General features: G+C 47.8%; 1 protein-coding gene across 1 annotated transcript in view; it reads left to right on the top strand.

The window, feature by feature from the left end:
* The window catches only part of AIFM3 (AIF family member 3), a 214,587-nt gene extending 199,319 nt beyond the window's left edge, over nt 1-15,268 (top strand). Inside the window, exon 19 of the mRNA XM_090062294.1 lies at nt 13,965-15,268. Coding sequence (XP_089918420.1) covers nt 13,965-14,004 — 40 coding nt within the window. The 3' untranslated portion in view covers nt 14,005-15,268. The remainder of the gene's footprint in view (nt 1-13,964) is intronic.
* Nucleotides 15,269-18,155: the final 2,887 nt, after the last annotated feature.

Raw genomic sequence — 18,155 nt, 5'->3', positions numbered from 1 at the left:
CACTATAGAAAGGATGTGGACAAATTGGAGAGGGTCCAGCAGAGAGCAACAAAAGTGGTGAGGGGGCTGGGGGACATGACTTGTGAGGAAATACTGAGGGAACTGGGCTAATTTAGTCTAAAAAAGAGAAGACTAAGGCGGGATTTAATAGCAGCCTTGGACTACCTGAAGCAGGGTCCTGAAGAGGGTGGAGCTAGACTCTTCTCAGTGGTAGCGGATGACAGAACAAGGAGCAAAGGTCTCAATTTGCAGCAAGGGAAGTTTAGGTTAGATATTAGGCATAATTTTCTCACAGGGGAGATAGTAAAACATGTTACTATCATGTATAACAGGAACATGTTATCCAGAGAGGTGGTGGAAGCTCAACCCTTGGAGGCTTTCAGAACATAGCTAGACAAAGCTTTGGCTGGGATGAACTAGTTGGGGCTGGTCCTGCTCTGAGCACGGAGTTGAACTAGACCTCCTGAGGTCCCCTCCAACCTTAAATATCTACGATTCTCTGGTTCTTTCCCACACTGTATTCCCCTCCATTTGGGGCTTCCTCTACCCAAAGCTGAATTTCAGCCTCTGCCATCCTGGGTCCCTCATAATGCCCCAAGGAAAAGAGCAGTTCCATAAACACTGCTAATGGGGAAACTGAGGCAGGAACCACACAATACACAGTCCCCTGACCTAGGCTGGAATTTAGCTGGCCAGGGTTTCCAGTCCCCTCAGTACCTTCCTTCCTGCTTCTATGTACCTGGGTGTCACCCCATAACAGGAGGTAACCTGCCAGGACTTTCCTGGCCATGAATCCCCATTGGTAGGTGGGCTCTGGGTAATGAAAGATTACCTCCCTGGCCTTGCAGATGCTGTGGAGGATGCAGGTGGTGGTTGAGTGTGGCTACTTCAAGGTGTACACTCAGAAACTTCCAATGCACCTTTAGGTGGCTGAAGGTGTACTCAACAGTCATGTAGCACTTGCTGAGGCAGTGGTTGAAGTGCTTCTTCCAGCTCTAGGTGCTCTGTGCAGGGCTTCAGGAGCCGAGGAGAAAAGGATAAGCCAGGTCCCTGATGATGAAGGGTGAAACAAAGCACTGGCGATGCATAGGGGGTGCACATGCACCCCCTGGAATTGGCAGTGCACCCTTGCGAAAAGCACCACTGACACTGCTGGCAGCGCCTGCGGGCAGTCGCCACTTGCTGCCACTCCCCACCCCTGCTGCCAACACTACCAGTGGCATCTGCAGGTGGTCACTGACCGCTGGTCAGCACTCGCCACCCCCCACCGGCTGCTGACACGGCTGCGGCCACCTGCAAGAGCTCCCTGCTGGGCCTGCCCCCAGGCTGCAGGCCATTGGCAGGGTAGGTTATCTGTGCAACAGTTTCCTGAACTTTTGAACACTTGTTCAGTGCTCCATTAGTAAAGTTTTGAACTGTGAAACCTAAACTGATAAACTTCCCCTGATTCTTTTGAACACTTGTATGCACTCTCTGTGTCCTACTTATAAAACCAACTACAGCTAAGCAAGTTCACAGGGAGTCCCCACAGAGTGTTTCTCATAAGAAGTCAAGGTTAGAAGTCAGGTGACTTAGCTTTTTTAGTTACTCCAAATCTAACTTGTATAAAACTAGTAAATGAACTCCAAGTGAATGCTACCCAACTCCTTCTGACCTGTCTTTCTTGCACCTTCTGAACTCTTCTTATCTCTAACAGTCTCTCATCTGCTCATTTATGTTACTTCCTTCTCTTACTCAAGCTCTGGTAAGTACACACAAGCAAGTGCCCTACTTTACCATCATAGTAGCTGAGCCTACTACCGTTTACCGTGGGTAATAGAATCACCACCTATGTGTAAATGCCAAAACACTCTACTTATGTAGCTGGAAGATTGCTATTTAAGGGGACAAACGGTGATAGAATTCTGCCTTATGTTCATACCCACATAGGAAGTGCATGCATCCTGAAGGCATCTTTTTCTGAGCTTTGTTGTTTTCATTTTACAGCTAATTTTTATATTTTCAAATTGTAAAAAAAACCCAAAAGAAACTAAAGAACTCCTGTAAAAAGCCCCATATAAATCCCATATTTCAAGATTTTGTCAGACTGCACTAGAATGTTATGCTACGTGAACAGAGGACAAGACTTCTTGTAGGTACCCCCTTCACTAAGTTTTATAATGAAACAATGGACTGGAGCTGAGGAGAGCTGAGTTCAGTTCCAGCTCTGCCACAGATTCTTTTTATAATTTTGGGCAAGTTATTAAGCATAAATTTGTATATATACAAATGCAGTCAGGTCTACATATGCCTAAAGTTAGGGTCATATATTTATACTTAAATGCCTAATGTCAGGATTTTTAAAAGAATGTAAAGGATTTAGGAGCAGAAGCCTTACTGAAGGACTTTCAGTGAAATTAGTGCTTTTAAGTGACATAAATGGACAAAATCTACCGTAGGAGTCTACCTTAGGACTCTTGTTTTTGAAAATTTTATCCTCTGGGCCTCAGTTTTCCAACTTTAAAATGGGGATTAAAAAATCCTTGTTTTTCCCATTCTTTGTTCAACTGTCTATTTAAATCAGGGCTCTTCAACTTCAGAGTGGCCCGGCTCTGCATGCCACACAGGCTGTGGGCCCAGGGCTGCACACCACATGGATGTTGCAGGGGCTGGACAGACTCCCCAAGATCCCCATGTACAGCCCCCCACCCCTTGCTGCTGTGAAAACATCCCCAACTGCCACCACCATGTGAGTTATCTTCCTCCCCCGCACTCCTGCTGTGAGCAATGTAGCCCCTTCCCTTCACCCTTTCTGCTGCCATCTACCTGTGGGTGATCCTCCCTACCACTACCATGTGAGTAGCACAAGTCCCTAACCTAAGCCAACTTACTGCCACTGGTGTGCAGGCAGCAAGCTCAGTGGGCTTCTTGCCCTGTTGCATAGACCCTGGCCACTGCTGCCAGAGCAGCTGCAGCAATAAGAGCAGCAGTAGTGGTTTTGTGGGACCACAGCAGCCACACGTTAACCCTTCATGGGTTGAATGCAGCCTGCAGGCTAGCAATTGAAAAGCCCTGCTTTAAATTATAAGCTTGCTGGACAGGCACTGCCATTTATCATGCTATAGATAGTGTCTGAACAGTGGGACCTCTGGGCACTACTGAATTATTAGTTATTGCTGTTATATACCTACTGTGTTTATTTACATACCACCCAACTAGATACCTTGTTGAAAAAGGAAGTCAACTTTATTTGACATGATTTATTCATAGTAAATCCATTCTGGATGCTCATGATCAGCTTTTTCTTTACCAGATGATTGCAAATAGATTTCCTTATGGTATACTCAAATAACTTCTCAGGTGTAGAGGTGAGGCTAAATGGTCTGTAGTTCCCCTGGTCCTCCTGTTTGCTTTTTGAAGAAAGTTATTTCTGCAAAGGCTGAAAGCTCAGATGGCATGGAGCTGGGGCAGGATTCCCTTCCTCAGCCTCACTCCTTCTCCCTTTGCTGCATGCAGTCAGGTCTATAGTATTAAACTTAGGGCCCTGGCCTGACCAGCACCTCTGTCTTCCCAAAGCCATCACCCTGCTGCTGGTCCCAATGGCTGGAGGAGGCCAACCTACAGCCTTCTGCAGTACCAAAGGTTTTGCCCAATACCTGAGGCACTTGCTCATATCACTTGACCCTATGTAAGACTAGAGGAAAGAACAAGACTCTGGAAAAAAGAGCTTTTTCTGATTCCAGACTGCACTCTGGCAAACTATGCTTGCTTCTTTATCTCCTAGTTCCCTGATTTAGCTTACTTGTAGATTTTACTCTTCTCTTGCTCTCCTGGTTCTCTGACTTGGCTAGGTTATATACCTTTCTCACCTCTTGACTTTCTGACCTATCTTATCCCTGGACTCTTCTTGCCCTTTCTAACTCCAGATTTTATCTCAATCCAGTAATTTTGATCCCCAGTTAGTCCTCAGGTCTGGCTGCTTCCCAGAATTGGCAGCAGCTCCTGGTTTAATCCTCTTCCAGCCACTGCTGAATTAAGGCTTTTACAGTGTTGCCTTGCATACAATTAGGCATCAGTTTTAAGAGGGTTAACCCTATAGCTGCTGTCCCACAAGGGAGTGAGAGTGAAGCTGATGAGAGGACTCTGCTTCTGCTCTTCATGGCCTGGGTCTGCAGTCCCTGCTGTGGCAAGTAACAAAAAAGTCTTTTTTTCCTTTCATTCTGTATTCCCAAAACAAAGTGTATGTCTTACTCAGGGGTGTGTAGTATGGATATAAATATAGTATTCAGGGACAGTGGAGAGTTCGCAAGTTAAAAACAAGTTCCTCTCAAATATAGTATGTGAAAAATATGCTGCGAGATGGTTGGTGGAGACCTCTTTCGCATTAATTCAAAATTAATGTGCCTGGATAAAGTCGATTAATAAAAATCCTTATAATTCAGCCAAATATACATAGGCCTCCACCAGACCACTAATGAACGCAACCTGGACCAAAACTGTCTATTTCAATTACTGATCAAGCTACTAAGAATAGAGAACTTTAAAATATAAATAAATAGAAAATTTACATTTTTTATTCTTTTATTGGCCTTTGCATTAGCAAGTACTACATAAATATGCAGTAAGTGGAGTTACTGCACAGTAGTGCAGGTGAGCATCTTTTAAGTGATGCGTAGTAATAATGCTGCCCAGTAGTATATTAACAATGTCTGTGCTGTGATACGCTACTGCACAGTATTTTTTGGCTACTGCACAGTCAGTGTCTTGTGTAGATGCACCCACTGACTGTAAATCAAATATAACGTCCATGGAGTCATTCTGGATTTGCAGTGGTGTAACTGAATGCAGAATCTGGCCTTATGTTTTGGGCCACTTTTGATAAGTATGAAATTGCCAAATTCAACCTTCTTTACCTTCTTGTCCCCTTTTGTGTCTTCTGTCGGTTTTTTTTTTTATTTAAACATTTCCCTTCTCTGATAAATGCTTCAGAAAACAATACAGTTGTGTTACAGCATTTACTTTATACTGTATTGGCTTTTGTCTGTTTGTCATATTTTGTTTGTTTTGTTTTGCTCTCTTGTTTGCTTGTTTTAAAAGTTAATTTGCTCTCTTTCATAAGCTGCTGTGAGTCTTTGGAGGGAAGGGTGGCATATAAATCTTGTAAATAAAAAATAACACAGCACAAAAAGGTCACCAAGAAAGCACAGTACAGCTTTTTTTCTGTCTCTTTCCCTTGTTCCATCTAGAAGCTCCTCAGAAGGTTTGAACTGGACAGTGAGCCAGATAACTAGAGCTGAGAGTCCAGGGACTCAACTGGACAGTTCAGCTGTACAGGAAACTGATTGGGTTTATTTCTGCCGCCAGTGATAGCTGGGGAAACAGCCCGTTGAGTCTCTGCTTGGGGTTCTACCAAGTTATTGCTGTAAAAAGGATATCTTCCATTATTGTCCCAGACCACTGCTTTCTCATTATCATTTAGAGTCCAGATGCATTGAACATGGGGCATTGTGCCACTGAGTTGTGGTTAGAAGTGAAGCCATCAGTAGGTTTCCTACCCGGGAGAGTCTGGCATTTCACTTTAATTGCCCATTAAGAGTGAAAATCTGTTTTACTGCTCCACAGCCATAGAGTGGTAGTCTCCAACATATTGCCCTCGAGCATTCCAGTATTGCTTGCAGCCGGAGGATGCTAAATAACTGAAACTGAAGTTGAAAGAAAAAGAAAAGTACTTTTTTACTTGCTCAGTGCTGTTGCTCAAGCAATAGCAAAATGCAGGGGTCGCTGCCATGTAGCAAAGATGATGCACTTTGTTTAGGTTACCAGGAGCTAACCTGCTCTCTGCCCTTACTTTGGACAGACTTCTTAGAAATGAACTTTCTCTCTCTGTTCTTTTGCTGCGTCCACATGGTTAAGGCTGTTTCTTTGTCATGGCAAGTATATTTTCTTTTGTATTTCAGACTTGCTAGCAATGTGGAGCTTGGTCAGTTTTGAGTGGTGAGATGTTCCAGTTGCACAAGTGTAATTTACCTTGATATTGTATGGGGCAGCTTCTTGAATGGAAAATGTCCCTTGGGTGGGAATTCAGTAGTTTAACTGTGCATCATTCTCTGCATGGGGTGGGAGGGTGGTAATTCCAAGACCCTCTAACCAGGAAGCTCTGGCTTTTAGTCCCAGAACAAGCACTTGTACAGCCCAATCAGAATCCCCACTCTTGGCTTCAGTCAATGCCCAGTGCTTCTGAGGAAGGGAGGAAAAAAAGAAAACAGACGTCTGAAGCAACAGGAATGGAAAAAAGTTCCTTCCTGACCTCATGTAGCAAACAGCAAAACCAGAAGTATGGGGAAAAAACAGACACCCTCCATTCTGGGGACAGAAAGCATAACTTCATACATCGCACCCTTTGACTGGACAGACGATCTCCTTTTTCTGTATCCCCTTCATAAACTCATCCCAGTTCTTTTAATCTTCTTTCATAACTAAACCAGTTGTGGAGCTATGCTTCATTCTGTTAAACTATGGGCATTTTTATACATGCTCTGGGGGTGAAGGATCTTGAAGCTGCTCTAATTAAAAAGGATCTCATGAATCAGCATCCCCATGCTTCAAAATAGTGGTGAGGGTGCTTTAACTAAAGCTCGTTGAATGAGGTTTAGTTAAAGCACCCCATCACCATTTTGAAGCGTGGGGCCACTGATATGCAAGACACAGAGGCTGCTGGAGGTGTGCTAATTAGTCTGCTCTGATGCATTATAATTACAGTGCATTGGAACAGCCTCTCCACATGTCTATAGGTACCCTATGGCTTTTGTAACTTAATTTCAAGCTGTTTTTAATTTCAATTAATTTAGAATCATAGAGTGTCTTTATATGTGCTCTGGGGTGCAAGTGGGACATTTTCATTAGAGCGGCTCTTGGGAGCCACCTTAATTAAAACACGCCCAACATCTCATGTACTGAGCATCCTTTGTTTCAAAATGGTGGAGGGGGTGCTTTAAGTAAAGCTCATTTGCCGAGCTTTAGTTAAGTCACACCTGCCACCATTTTGAAATATGGGGACCCTGAATACACATGACTCCAAGGCTACTGGAGTGATCCAATTCGAACGCTCCAGCAGATTCAATTAATTGAGTCTGCTCCAATGCATTCTAAATTGAACGCCTCAGAACAGGTGTTGGGTACATGTTTAGGTTCCCATAGAATCACAGAAAATGAGGGTTAGGAGGGACCTCAGGAAGTCATCCAATCCAACCCCCTTCTCAAAGCAGGACCATCCCCAATTGTATCATCCCTGCCAATGCTTTGTCTAGCCAGATATTAAAAACCCCTGAGGATGGAGATTGTACAACGTCCCTGAGTAGGCTGTTCACTACTTTACTACCTTCCTAGTGAGAAAACTCTTCTTAATAGCTAACCTAAACTTCCCTTGCTGCAAATTGAAACCATTGCTCCTTGTTCTGCCATCTACCACCACTAAGAACAGTGTGGCTCCATCCTCTTTGGAACCCCCCTTCAGGTAGTTGAAGGCTGCTATTAAATCCTGACTCAGTCTTCTCTTCTCCAGGCTAAATAAGCCCAGTTCCCTCAGCTTCTTCTCAGAAGTCATGTTCTCCAGCCTTCTAACTATTTGCCCTCCACTGGTCTCTCTCCAAATTGTTCACATTCTTTCTATAGTGGGATGTCCAAAACTGGATACAGTACTCCAGATGTGGCCTCACCATTACCAAATAGAGAGGAAGAATCATTTTCCTCCATCTTCTGGTAATACTCCTACTAATGCAAGCCAGTATGCTATTAGCCTTCTTTGCAACAATGGCACATTGTTGGCTCATATTCAGCTTATTGTCCACTGTAACCCCCCAAGTCCTTTTCCACAGAGCTGCTGCTTAGCCAGTCAGACCCTATCCTGTACCAATGCATGCGATTCTTTTGTCCTTTGTGCAGGACTTTGCACTTGTCTTTATTGAACCTCATGAGATATATTTTAGTCCAATCCTCCAATGTATGTAGGTCACTTTGAATCCTAGCCCTACCATCCATTGTATCTACTACTACTCCCCCCTCCCCCCTCCCTCCTCCCCCCCTGCTTTGTGCCATCTGCAAATGTTCTGTGTGCAGAACCCATCCCATCTTACAGGTCATTGATGAAGATACTGAACAAAACCAGGCCCAGGATCAACCCCTGGGGCACTCCCCTTGATATCAGCTGAAAACTAGATACCAAGCCATTGATTACTACCACCTGAATCCAATGATCCATACAGTTTTCTAGCCACCTTACTGTCCATTCATCCAATCTGTAATTCCTTAGCTTGTTTGCAGTGATGTTGTGGAAGTCCCTATCAAAAACTTTGCAAAAGTCAAGGTATATCATGTCCACGGCTTTTCCTGTATCCACAGACCCAGTCATCTCATCATTGAAGGCGATCAGCTTGGTCAGGCATTATTTGCCCTTTGTGAATCTATGCTGACTGTTCCTAATCACCTTTTCCTTCAAGAACTTAGAAACAGGTTCCTTGAGGACCTGCTCCATGGACTAAGGTGAGGCTGACAGGTCTGTAGTTCCCTGCATCCTCCTTATTTCCTTTCTTAAAGATGGGAACTATATTTCCCTTTTTCAGTCATCTGGGACCTCGCCTGACCACCATGAGTTTTCAAAGATAATGCCTTGCAGGTTTGCAGTCCCATTGACTAACTCCCTCAGCACCCTTGGGTTCACAGTGTCCAGCCCCATAGACTTGTACATGTCCAACTTTTCTAAATAATTCCTAACTTGTTCTTTCATGACTGCTGGCTGCTCACCTTCTTCACATACTCTGCTGCCAGGTGCAGTAGTCTGGGAGCTGACCTATCCTGTGAAGACTGAAGTGAAAAAGGCATTGTGTACTTCAGCCTTTTCCATATCATCTGTCACTAGTTAGCCTCCCCCGTTTACTAAAAGACCCACACTTTCCCTGATCTTCCTCTTGTTGCCAACATACTTGTAGAAACCTTTCTTGCTACCCTTTACATACTTTGCTAGCTGCAACTCCAATTGTGCTTTGGCTGTCTTGATTTCATCCTGGCATGCCTGAGCAATACTCTTATATTCCTACCTAGTAGTTTGTCCAAGTTTCCACTTTCTATAAGCTTCCTTTTTTGTGTTTTAACTTACTGAAAAGATCCCCGCCAAACCAAGCTGGTCTTCTGCCATACTTGATAGTCTTCCTGTGCATCTGGATAGTTTGTTCATTCACCCTCAGTAAGGTTTCTTTAAAATACAGTGAGCTCTCCTGGACTCCTTTCCCCCTTCAACTGGCCTTTCAGGGGATCCTGACCATCAGTTCCCTGAATGAGTCGAAGTCTGCTATTCTGAAGTCCAGGGTCCTTACTCTGCTGCTCTCCTTCCTTCCTTTCCTCAGGAACAGGAACTCAACCATCTAATGGTTGCTGCGTCCCAAGTTGCCATGCACTACTACATTCCCCACCAGTTCTTCCCTGTTCGAACAGCAGGTCAAGAAGAGCACAGCCCATAGTTGGCCTCTCAACTTGGATCAGGAAGCTGCTCCCAACTCTCTCCAAAAACTCCTGGATTGCCTGTGAAGTGCTGTATTGCCCTCTCAGCACATGCCAGGGTGATTGATGTCTGCCATGAGAACCAGGGCCTGTGATTTGGAAACTTCCACTAGCTGTTTGAAGAAAACCTCGTCCTCCTGGTCTGGTGGTCTATAGCACACACCCACCATGACACCACCCTTGCTGTACTCCCTTCTAACCCTAACCCAGAGACTTTTAACAAGCCAATTTCCAGTTTCATACTGGAGCTCTGAGCAATCAGTGAGCTCTTTTACATAAAGTGCAACTTCTCCTCTTCTTCCCTGCCCGTCCTTCCTAAACAGTTTATATCTGTCTGTGGTAGTACTGTGCCCTAGGGGCAGTCTCCCCCAGGCTCTGGGGGCACACAGTGTTCATGGCCTGTTTCAGTCTGCTTGGGGCTCAGGCTCTGGCCCTCTCATCTGGACCATACCCCTTTCTCCCTCTCGGGGCTCAAGCCCTAGCCCTCTTGACTGGAGTGCAGTCATGTACAGACATCTGAGCTAACTAGCCAGTTGCCCTTCTTTCTCAGGAAGAATGAGAATGCCTCCCCTGTTGCCCCTTCATGTCACCTACTTCCCCAGTTACTTCAGGGCTTTGGTCTCTATCCCTCAGCCAACCTAGTTTAAAGCCCCCCGCACTAGGTTAGTGAGCCTGTCTGCAAATATGCTCTTCCCTCTCTTCATCAAGTGAATCCCATCTCTTCCTAGCAGTCCTCCTTCAAGGAACAACATCCCATGGTTGAAGAAGCCAAAGTCTGGTGGTGTCATGTGGTCTCTAGTTAAACAAGAAACTTAAGTATTGATTTAGCTGCTGAGTTTCAGCTACCTGTGCTGAATTGCTAGGCTGGTTACACTTAATTAAAGAAAGAATTACCTTAAAGGCTGTCCTTGAAAGAGTAGAGTGGGGTGGCAAACTAACCTGTGAACTGTTTGTAAACTTCCCTTTGTGTCTGGTCACTCAGGGAGTCTTCTTTTATACTCTCCTGGGCCTGAGCTGGCTCCACTTCCTTGTTAGGGCTTTTCGTAATTTCATAACATCATAGTGCTTAGGGTCGGAAGGGACCTAAACAGATCATCAGGTCTGACCCCCTGCCCCGGACAGGAACAAGTGCTGGGGTCATATCACCCCAGCCAAATATCTGTCCAGCCTCCTCTTGAAGACCCCCAGAGTAGGAGAAAGCACCACATCCCTTGGGAGGCCATTCCAGAGCCTGGCAGCCCTAACTGTAAAGTAATGTCTCCTGATATCAAGCCTGAACCTTCTCTTTGACAGTTTGTAGCTGTCATTCCTAGTAACACCGGGTGGTGCCCGGAGGAACAGAGCCTCCCCCAGTTTCCCCCCCTGGTCCCCCCCTGGTGAGTTTGTAAATGGCCACCAGATCCTCTCTCAGCCTTCCCTTGTAGAGCCTGAATAGGTTCAGGCCTTTTAGCCTGTCTTTGTAGGGCCTACCCTGCTGCCCCCTGACCATGCGAGTGACCCTTCTCTGGACCCTGTCAGTGCTAGCCACATCCCTCTTGAAGTGCGGTGCCCAGAACTGGACACAGTACTCCAACTGCGGCCTGACTAACGCTGCATAGAGGGGAAGGATCACCTCCCTGGACCTGCTTGTGATGCATCTGTAGATGCACAACAAGGTGTGGTTAGCCTTACTGATCACTTCCTCACATTGGTGGCTCATGTTCATCCTGGAGTCAACAGTGACTCCAAGATCCCTTTCTGCCACCGTGTTGACAAGAAGGGTGTTCCCCAGCCTGTAGATGTGTTGCTGGTTCCTTCTCCCTAGATGCAGCGCGTTGCACTTGTCCACATTGAATTCCATCCTATTCTCATCTGCCCACCTCTGTAACCTGTCTAGATCTAGCTGGATTCTGTCCCTCCCCTCCAGCGTGCCCACCTCGCCCCACAGCTTGGTGTTGTCAGCGAATATGGACAGCGTGCTTTCCACACCCACATCCAGATCACTGATAAAGATGTTGAACAGCACAGGCCCCAGGACCGACCCCTGGGGGACTCCATTGCCCACATCCCTCCAAGTCAAAAACGATCTGTCCATCACCACCCTCTGAGTGGGACCATCTAGCCAATTTGGCACCCATCTGACTGTGTAGGTATCAATGTCACAGTCACCTAGTTGTTGTTTTTTTAAGAGAATGTGGTGGGAAACAGTGTCAAAGGCCTTCTTAAAGTCCAGGAAGACAACCTCCACCTCAGTGCCCTCGTCCAGGGACTTCGTGACCTGGTCATAAAAGAAAACCAGATTAGGTAGGAAAGATCTGCCCTCAATGAACCCATGTTGGTTGCCCCTGAACATTACCTTCCCTGATGGGCCCTTGTATATGTGCTCCTTGATAATTTTCTCAAAGGTCTTCCCAAGGACTGAGGTAAGACTAACTGACCTATAGTTACCCAGGTCCTCTTTTCTCCTCTTCTTGTAAATGGGGACCACATTGGCCCTTTTTCAATCCTCTGGTACCTGGCCAGAGCCCCACGAGTGCTCATAAAGCCATGCCTGGGGGCCCGCTATGACCCCTGCCAATTCCCTCAGCACTCTTGGGTGGAGAGCATCTGGACCTACTGATTTAAACATGTCCAGCCCCTCCAAAAGTTCCCTAACTAGGTCATTCCTGACCCTAGGCATGGCGGTGCCTCCCCCGAGTCTGTCTGTAATGCTAGTGGGAGGAATGTCCCAGTCCCTGTTCAGGAATATGGAGGCATTAAAGAAGTCAGCTTTTTTGTTTGCTGCAATCACCAAATTGCCAAGCCTGTCCTGTAGGGGCCCCACATTGCCCATTGTCTTCTTCTTACTCCCTATGTATTTGAAAAAGGACTTTTTGTTATCCCTACTTCTGGTCGCTAGCCCTAGCTCCATCTCTGCCTTGGCCTTCCTACCAGCCTCCCTGCAGTCCCGAGCAACAGAGGTGTAATTCTTCTTGGTGATAGCCCCTTGCTTCCACTGATTGTATGCCTCCTTTTTTGCCCTCAGGCATCCCTGGATGCCTTTGCCAAGGCATGGAGGCTTTTTAGCATTCCTGCCCCCCTCGGTGCGCATTGGGATTGACTCACTTTGAGCTCAGAGGATTGTCTCCTTGAGGAACAACCACCTGTCTTGGACTCCCATCTCACTGAAGCTCTGAGACCCCAATGCCTCTCCTACTAATCTTCTTAGCTCATTGAAGTTGGCCCTCCTGAATTCAAGGACTTTTGCCTTACTGCTTACTTTCACCATCCTGTGCTGGATAGTAAATTCTAGCAGGTGATGATCACTGTCACTGTCGAGTACCCACAGACCCCTCCTGTGGCAAGGACCAAGTCCAGCAAGGCATTTCCGCTGGTGGGACTATGCACCTCCTGGGTTAGGTGGAGGTCCTGTATCCCGGCTAGGAACCTACGTGAGCAGTTGGACCTGGCAGTAATCACTTAGCAAGCAGACTTCTAGCTGCTCAAAGCACAGGCACAAATACACGATCAACCAAATAAACACTCACCAAGCCAAGCATGAGGGCCATTTTTACATGTGCAAGTGCCATAGCACCAGGTGCTTTGAAAAGTGCTCAGCGCTGCAACACTTGCAGTTGTATAAGCAGTGAAATGCACGTCAGCACGAAGAAAATGGCAGTGCATTTTTAAACTAAAACACCTCAGAAGTGCTTTAGGTCAAAAGCACACCACCACCACCATTTTCTCTGTGCTGATGTGCATTGTGACACTTAAACAACTGTACGTAGTGCAGCACCATACACATCACCTCACATGTGGGGCAGACTTGATTAATTGAGACTGCGAAGAAGCGACGAATCTCTGGCACATCACCAAACGAAAAGGTATGTGTATAAATGCCTATAGACCAGCCTGGCTCACTTACCTTCCAGAAGCAGTATCTGTTGCCTGGCTCCTCTTTCACTTCCCCCCAGAAAACTGCTTGCAAGTTGCCATGTTTGCTGCCTACTTTCACTCACTCTGAAAGTGGGACACAGAAGTTCTAGATACCTCCCCACCAGCTCAGAGTGGATCTGAACCTATATTTCCCTTATCCCAGCAAAGGGCTCTAACCACCAAGCCATTCATTGGCTAATAACTGAAATCACTGGAATTAAGAGCATTGACAATGTTTACTACCAGTTTAATTAAATCACTATGCCACCTTTAGTTAAACCAGAGCAAGTTGCATTGTAGACAAGGCTTTAATTATGGAATACCCTACTGTCTCTCCATTCAGGTATATTAGCCCCTAAATTCTCCTTTAGCAATATGAGGAACAACTCAGTGAAGAGAGAATGATTTCCTAGAACTGGGACAAGACTACAGCTTGCTCTAATGACAAATGCAAACTAAGCAAGCAACTTTGGTTAATACATTTGGAAGGAAGTTTGGGACATACTTAAACAGTGGAGTTGCTTTTGTCTTTTTCTTAGAACTGGAGATATGTCTTGGCTAACTGGAAAAGGCTCTTAACATGTGGAACAACTGCTTTCTACTGACGCTGCATTTGCCAGAGAGAAGACGGGCAATCTGGAGGTTCTTCTGCAAAATACAAATCAAGTCAGCCGAGCCACTATCTTTCATACTTATGAGACTTCGAGAAATCTTGTGTCTTTCATTGAATAGTTATTTTCCCAACAATCTCCTTTGTACATACAGGGTGTGTCTACACGTGTGCTTTAATGTGTAGTAGTTTGTTCTACTGCACATTAAAGTGTCACAGCAAAAACAGTGCTAATATGCTGATGCGCAGTAGAATTAGTCTACTGCACATTAAGTATCACCAAAAAGGTGTTTGCTTTTGCTACTGTGCATTAGAGTAGCCTAATGTGCCTTTATGTAGTATCTCATATTAGAGGTACTAAATTTAATGCACAGTACCGAAAGCGCATTAATGAATGTGTAGATGTATCCATTAACAGCCAGTGGTTGTGAAGCCTGCCCTTGGGCTCTCCATGTTTTAAAAATCCTACAGAAGTAGAAGATGGAAACAGAGAAAGCTGCTTGCACTGGCATTTACAAACTTGAGAAAGAATACTATTGAAATCTCGTCATGAATTCTTCTCACTTCAGGGGTATGACAAAAGCTGGCTGTAAACTACCTGCATTTTGTTCTGGTGGGAGGTGAACTGGGAAAATCAAGGCAACTAATTATTCTGGGAAGCATTTTAAATGGATCCACTCACTAAACATCCATTCAGCTTATAAACAATGCAGTGCCTTTCACCTCATATTTCTATGTAAACCCTTAACCCCATTATTCCCACCCACAATCCCACCTTTACCCACATGCACCCAGTTGCATTTCCTGTGCAGCCACTTCCATGCTCCCAATGCACCATGAGCATCTAGCTACACTCTCCCTTCATTCCACACTCAGACTCATATCCACACACATGCTCTCACTCATACCCTGTCACTTTCCAGCCTGTGCCAGCCCTGAACACCCTACCATGCCCTCATGTTATGGTCCAGCACTTACACAGACTCCCAGTTGCATATCTGCACCCCCACAAACACATACTGTGCATCCAGTGTCAGCCTTACCCCCAACTAACCACATCAGCACCCTTACAACTACATCCTGACCCTCAGGCATTGGCCCATACAACCTGATCTCTCATGTATTCCAGATTCATATGTACTAGACCTATGTAACCTAGTTTTTGTTGTTGTTGTTGATGATGATGATCCTTTGAATTTGAAGATGAACATGACATCACTGGTTGGTTTGGTTTCTGTGAGTAAGTGAGCGGGTGATCAGGCCAATTTGTACATTAAACTCTGTGGCACACTGAGAAAGAGATGTCACTTTGAGTTGCTTGATCAACAGTGGATGTGCTGCTGTTGTTAGATTTATGCTGTTTGTGCTTCTGCTCTGCCTCAGCAGATCTCCTCCACTTACAGACTGTAGCTCCAGTATGGGTGTGGCTTTTCCAAGCAGAATGATCACGAGCCAGATCTTTCCAAGACTTTGGGTCAATGTTGAAACATTTCAAGGATGACTTGAGGGAGTCCTTGATATGTTTCTTGTGGCCTTCTTGAGAGTGCTTTCCCTCCTTTAGCTCGCCATAGAACAGTGGTCACCAATCTGGGGGTTGCAATTGACCAGTAAATCCCCAAGTATCTTTAGGTCGATCCTGGGCTGGGGGGGCAACTGGGCATATGTGCATGCGCACACCCACTGCCCCCAGCCCCAGCAGGTCAGTCTGTGGGGGAGGGAAGGGATGGGGATCAGATTGAGACCTCCATGGTGAGGGACTGACCTGCAGCTCAGCCAGGAGCAGGGGAAGATAAGTAGGGCCCCAGCCCCATTGCGTGGTGGGAGGATTGGAACTCCAGGGGGGCTCTCCAGGGGCACAGGGGGCTCCTTCCCCATCTTGGTGCAGGTGGCAGAGGTGCAGTGGCAGAAGCCCCCACCACATACCGCTAGGTGGCGGGGAGTCCCAGACCTGGCTAGGCTAGGGCCTGACGCCATGTTCCTTCAGCTGCCGGGCAGGCATGGCTCAGCCTAGCGGCGGCAGAGAACAAACCAGGCTCCAGCCCGGCTGGGTCTGGGACTCTCCACCACCCAGGAGCATGTAGAGGGAGGGGCTTCTGCTGCTGGGCACAGCCCAGCAAGGCCTTGGGAGCCCATTGCTGCCTACCGGTGCTCCAGGTGCAGCAGCAGCCACCTGGTCCTGAAGCACAGGGTAGCAGGTGCATGGGTCTCTGGAGTACAGGTTTGGGGGGCATGGGCTCCTGAGGCCTCTGCCGAACTGTGCCCAATGGTGGAACCCGCCGCCCCCTCCCCCCCAGTGCACCCCTGGGTGGCAGAGAGTCCCTGACTAGGCTGGGCCGTGGCCTGACTCCAGTTCTCTACCGTTGCTGGGCTGGGGGTGGGGCAGGGGGGGGGGTACAGTAGATCCTGGGGTGCGCTTTACTTCCAAAAAGTGATCTTCACCATAAAAAGGTTGGAGACCACTGCCATAGAAGATCTTCTTTGACAATAACTCATCTGATATCCTGTGGTTCAGACAGAAGTGCAGCTCCCCGCTGTAACTGAAAACACTTTGCAGGAAGTGTTCTGAGTTACGATGATCTCTTGGAACAAACAGAAGTTCACTGTTTGTTCCGGGGGAAGGGGATTCCAGCTGCTGGTTGCAAGCCTGCAGCTGGTTTCCCCTGGGAACACCCCTGCTCCCTGCTAGGCTGCAAAGTTTTCAGAATGACAGAAGGGAAAGGGAGTGGAGGGAGCTCATTCTAGGGCAGGAGTCGGCAACCCCTGGCACGCAGGCTATTAGTGGCATGCAGAGACGTTTTCCCTGGAACACCAGGAGGTGTGCAAGAACATTGTTTTAAAAAAAAATTTTTTTTAACTTGCTGCTCTGAACTCTCCAGAGTAGCCACAGGTCCCATCACTATGGCAGGCACTGGGGGCAGAGTCAGGAGAACACAGGCAGGGATGCTGTCTGTGTTTTTCTGCCCCCTCCCCCTGTCCCTGGGCTGAGCCCTCCAGCCCAGCCTGGCCCTTGAAGGCACCCAGCAGGTGGGCAAGCCCAGGCTGCTGCAGCTGCCAGAGGGGAGGAGTGGGCACATTCAGATACCCAGCCCACTCACAGCCAGCCCAGCCACAGGCAGGTAAGTTTCTTTCAAGCTCCTTTATTTATTACTGCCTGGGCTTGCCAGCGGGAGGGAGGGAGGGAGGCAGATTGAGACCCCCACAGTGCAGGAGGGAGTAGGGTAGGGGCAGGGTGAATTATTTACGCCTCCCCCTGCCCTACTCCCTCCTGCACTGTGGGGATTGTCTCGTGACCCAGCCCAGCCAGGGCCCCATTCACCATGAATCTGGCCCCAGCTGGGCCAGGTCATGGGACAGTTGGAGCCCAGCAGCTCATCCAGGGTGTGGGCAGTCATCTCCCACTGCTGCACACACCGCGGAGGAGCCAGGGGAGGGGGGCATGTTCCCTGCCCCGCTTGGCTCCCCCATGCCGTGCCCCTGGATGAGCCGTTGGGCTGTGACTGCCCCATGACCCGCCCAGCCAGGGCCCCATTCACCATGGATGTGGCCCTGCCCAGGCCAGGTCGGGTCATAGGACAATCGGAGCCCAGCGACTCCTCAAGAAGCATGGTGCAGGAGAGCCAAGGGGGGACGTGGGCCCCCAAGCTTTGCATGGTGTGAGGGCACTGCAACTGTGAGCTGGGCTCCACCTCTGCACCTTGCTGCCACCGCTGTTTTAAAAGTGGCACGGCGCAGTGCCATTTGCCTCACTGCCCAGCCTGCCCAGTGGCAGAACGCACATGGCACTGCGCCCAGGAGCCCAGCACCTTGGCTCCCGGGTGCCACACCTCTGAAGGAGCCATTGGGCTGCGTCGGGCTCTTCCTGGGGGTGATCTGGGGCAGGCATGGGGATGCTGGGGGCTCCGGCCCCTCTGACCCGGCTGTGCAGCTGAGGCTGGCACCGCTCCAGCCTGTGGCTCCGGAGCCCCCTGGGTGATGTCAGGCTAGGGCTGGTGCGGGACTGTGGGGGGGGGGGGCAGTTCACAGGGAACACCGGCGCTGGGCAGCAACCCCAAGCATGGGAGAAGGAGCAGCCCCAATCTCTTCACCTATGCCTAGGGCTCAGGCAGACGAACATACGCAA

This window comes from Crocodylus siamensis, chromosome 9 (genome assembly GCF_052110815.1).
Source record: "Crocodylus siamensis isolate JL-2025a chromosome 9, ASM5211081v1, whole genome shotgun sequence".
Classification (NCBI taxonomy): domain Eukaryota; kingdom Metazoa; phylum Chordata; order Crocodylia; family Crocodylidae; genus Crocodylus; species Crocodylus siamensis.
This window is presented reverse-complemented; position numbering and strand designations above follow the sequence as displayed.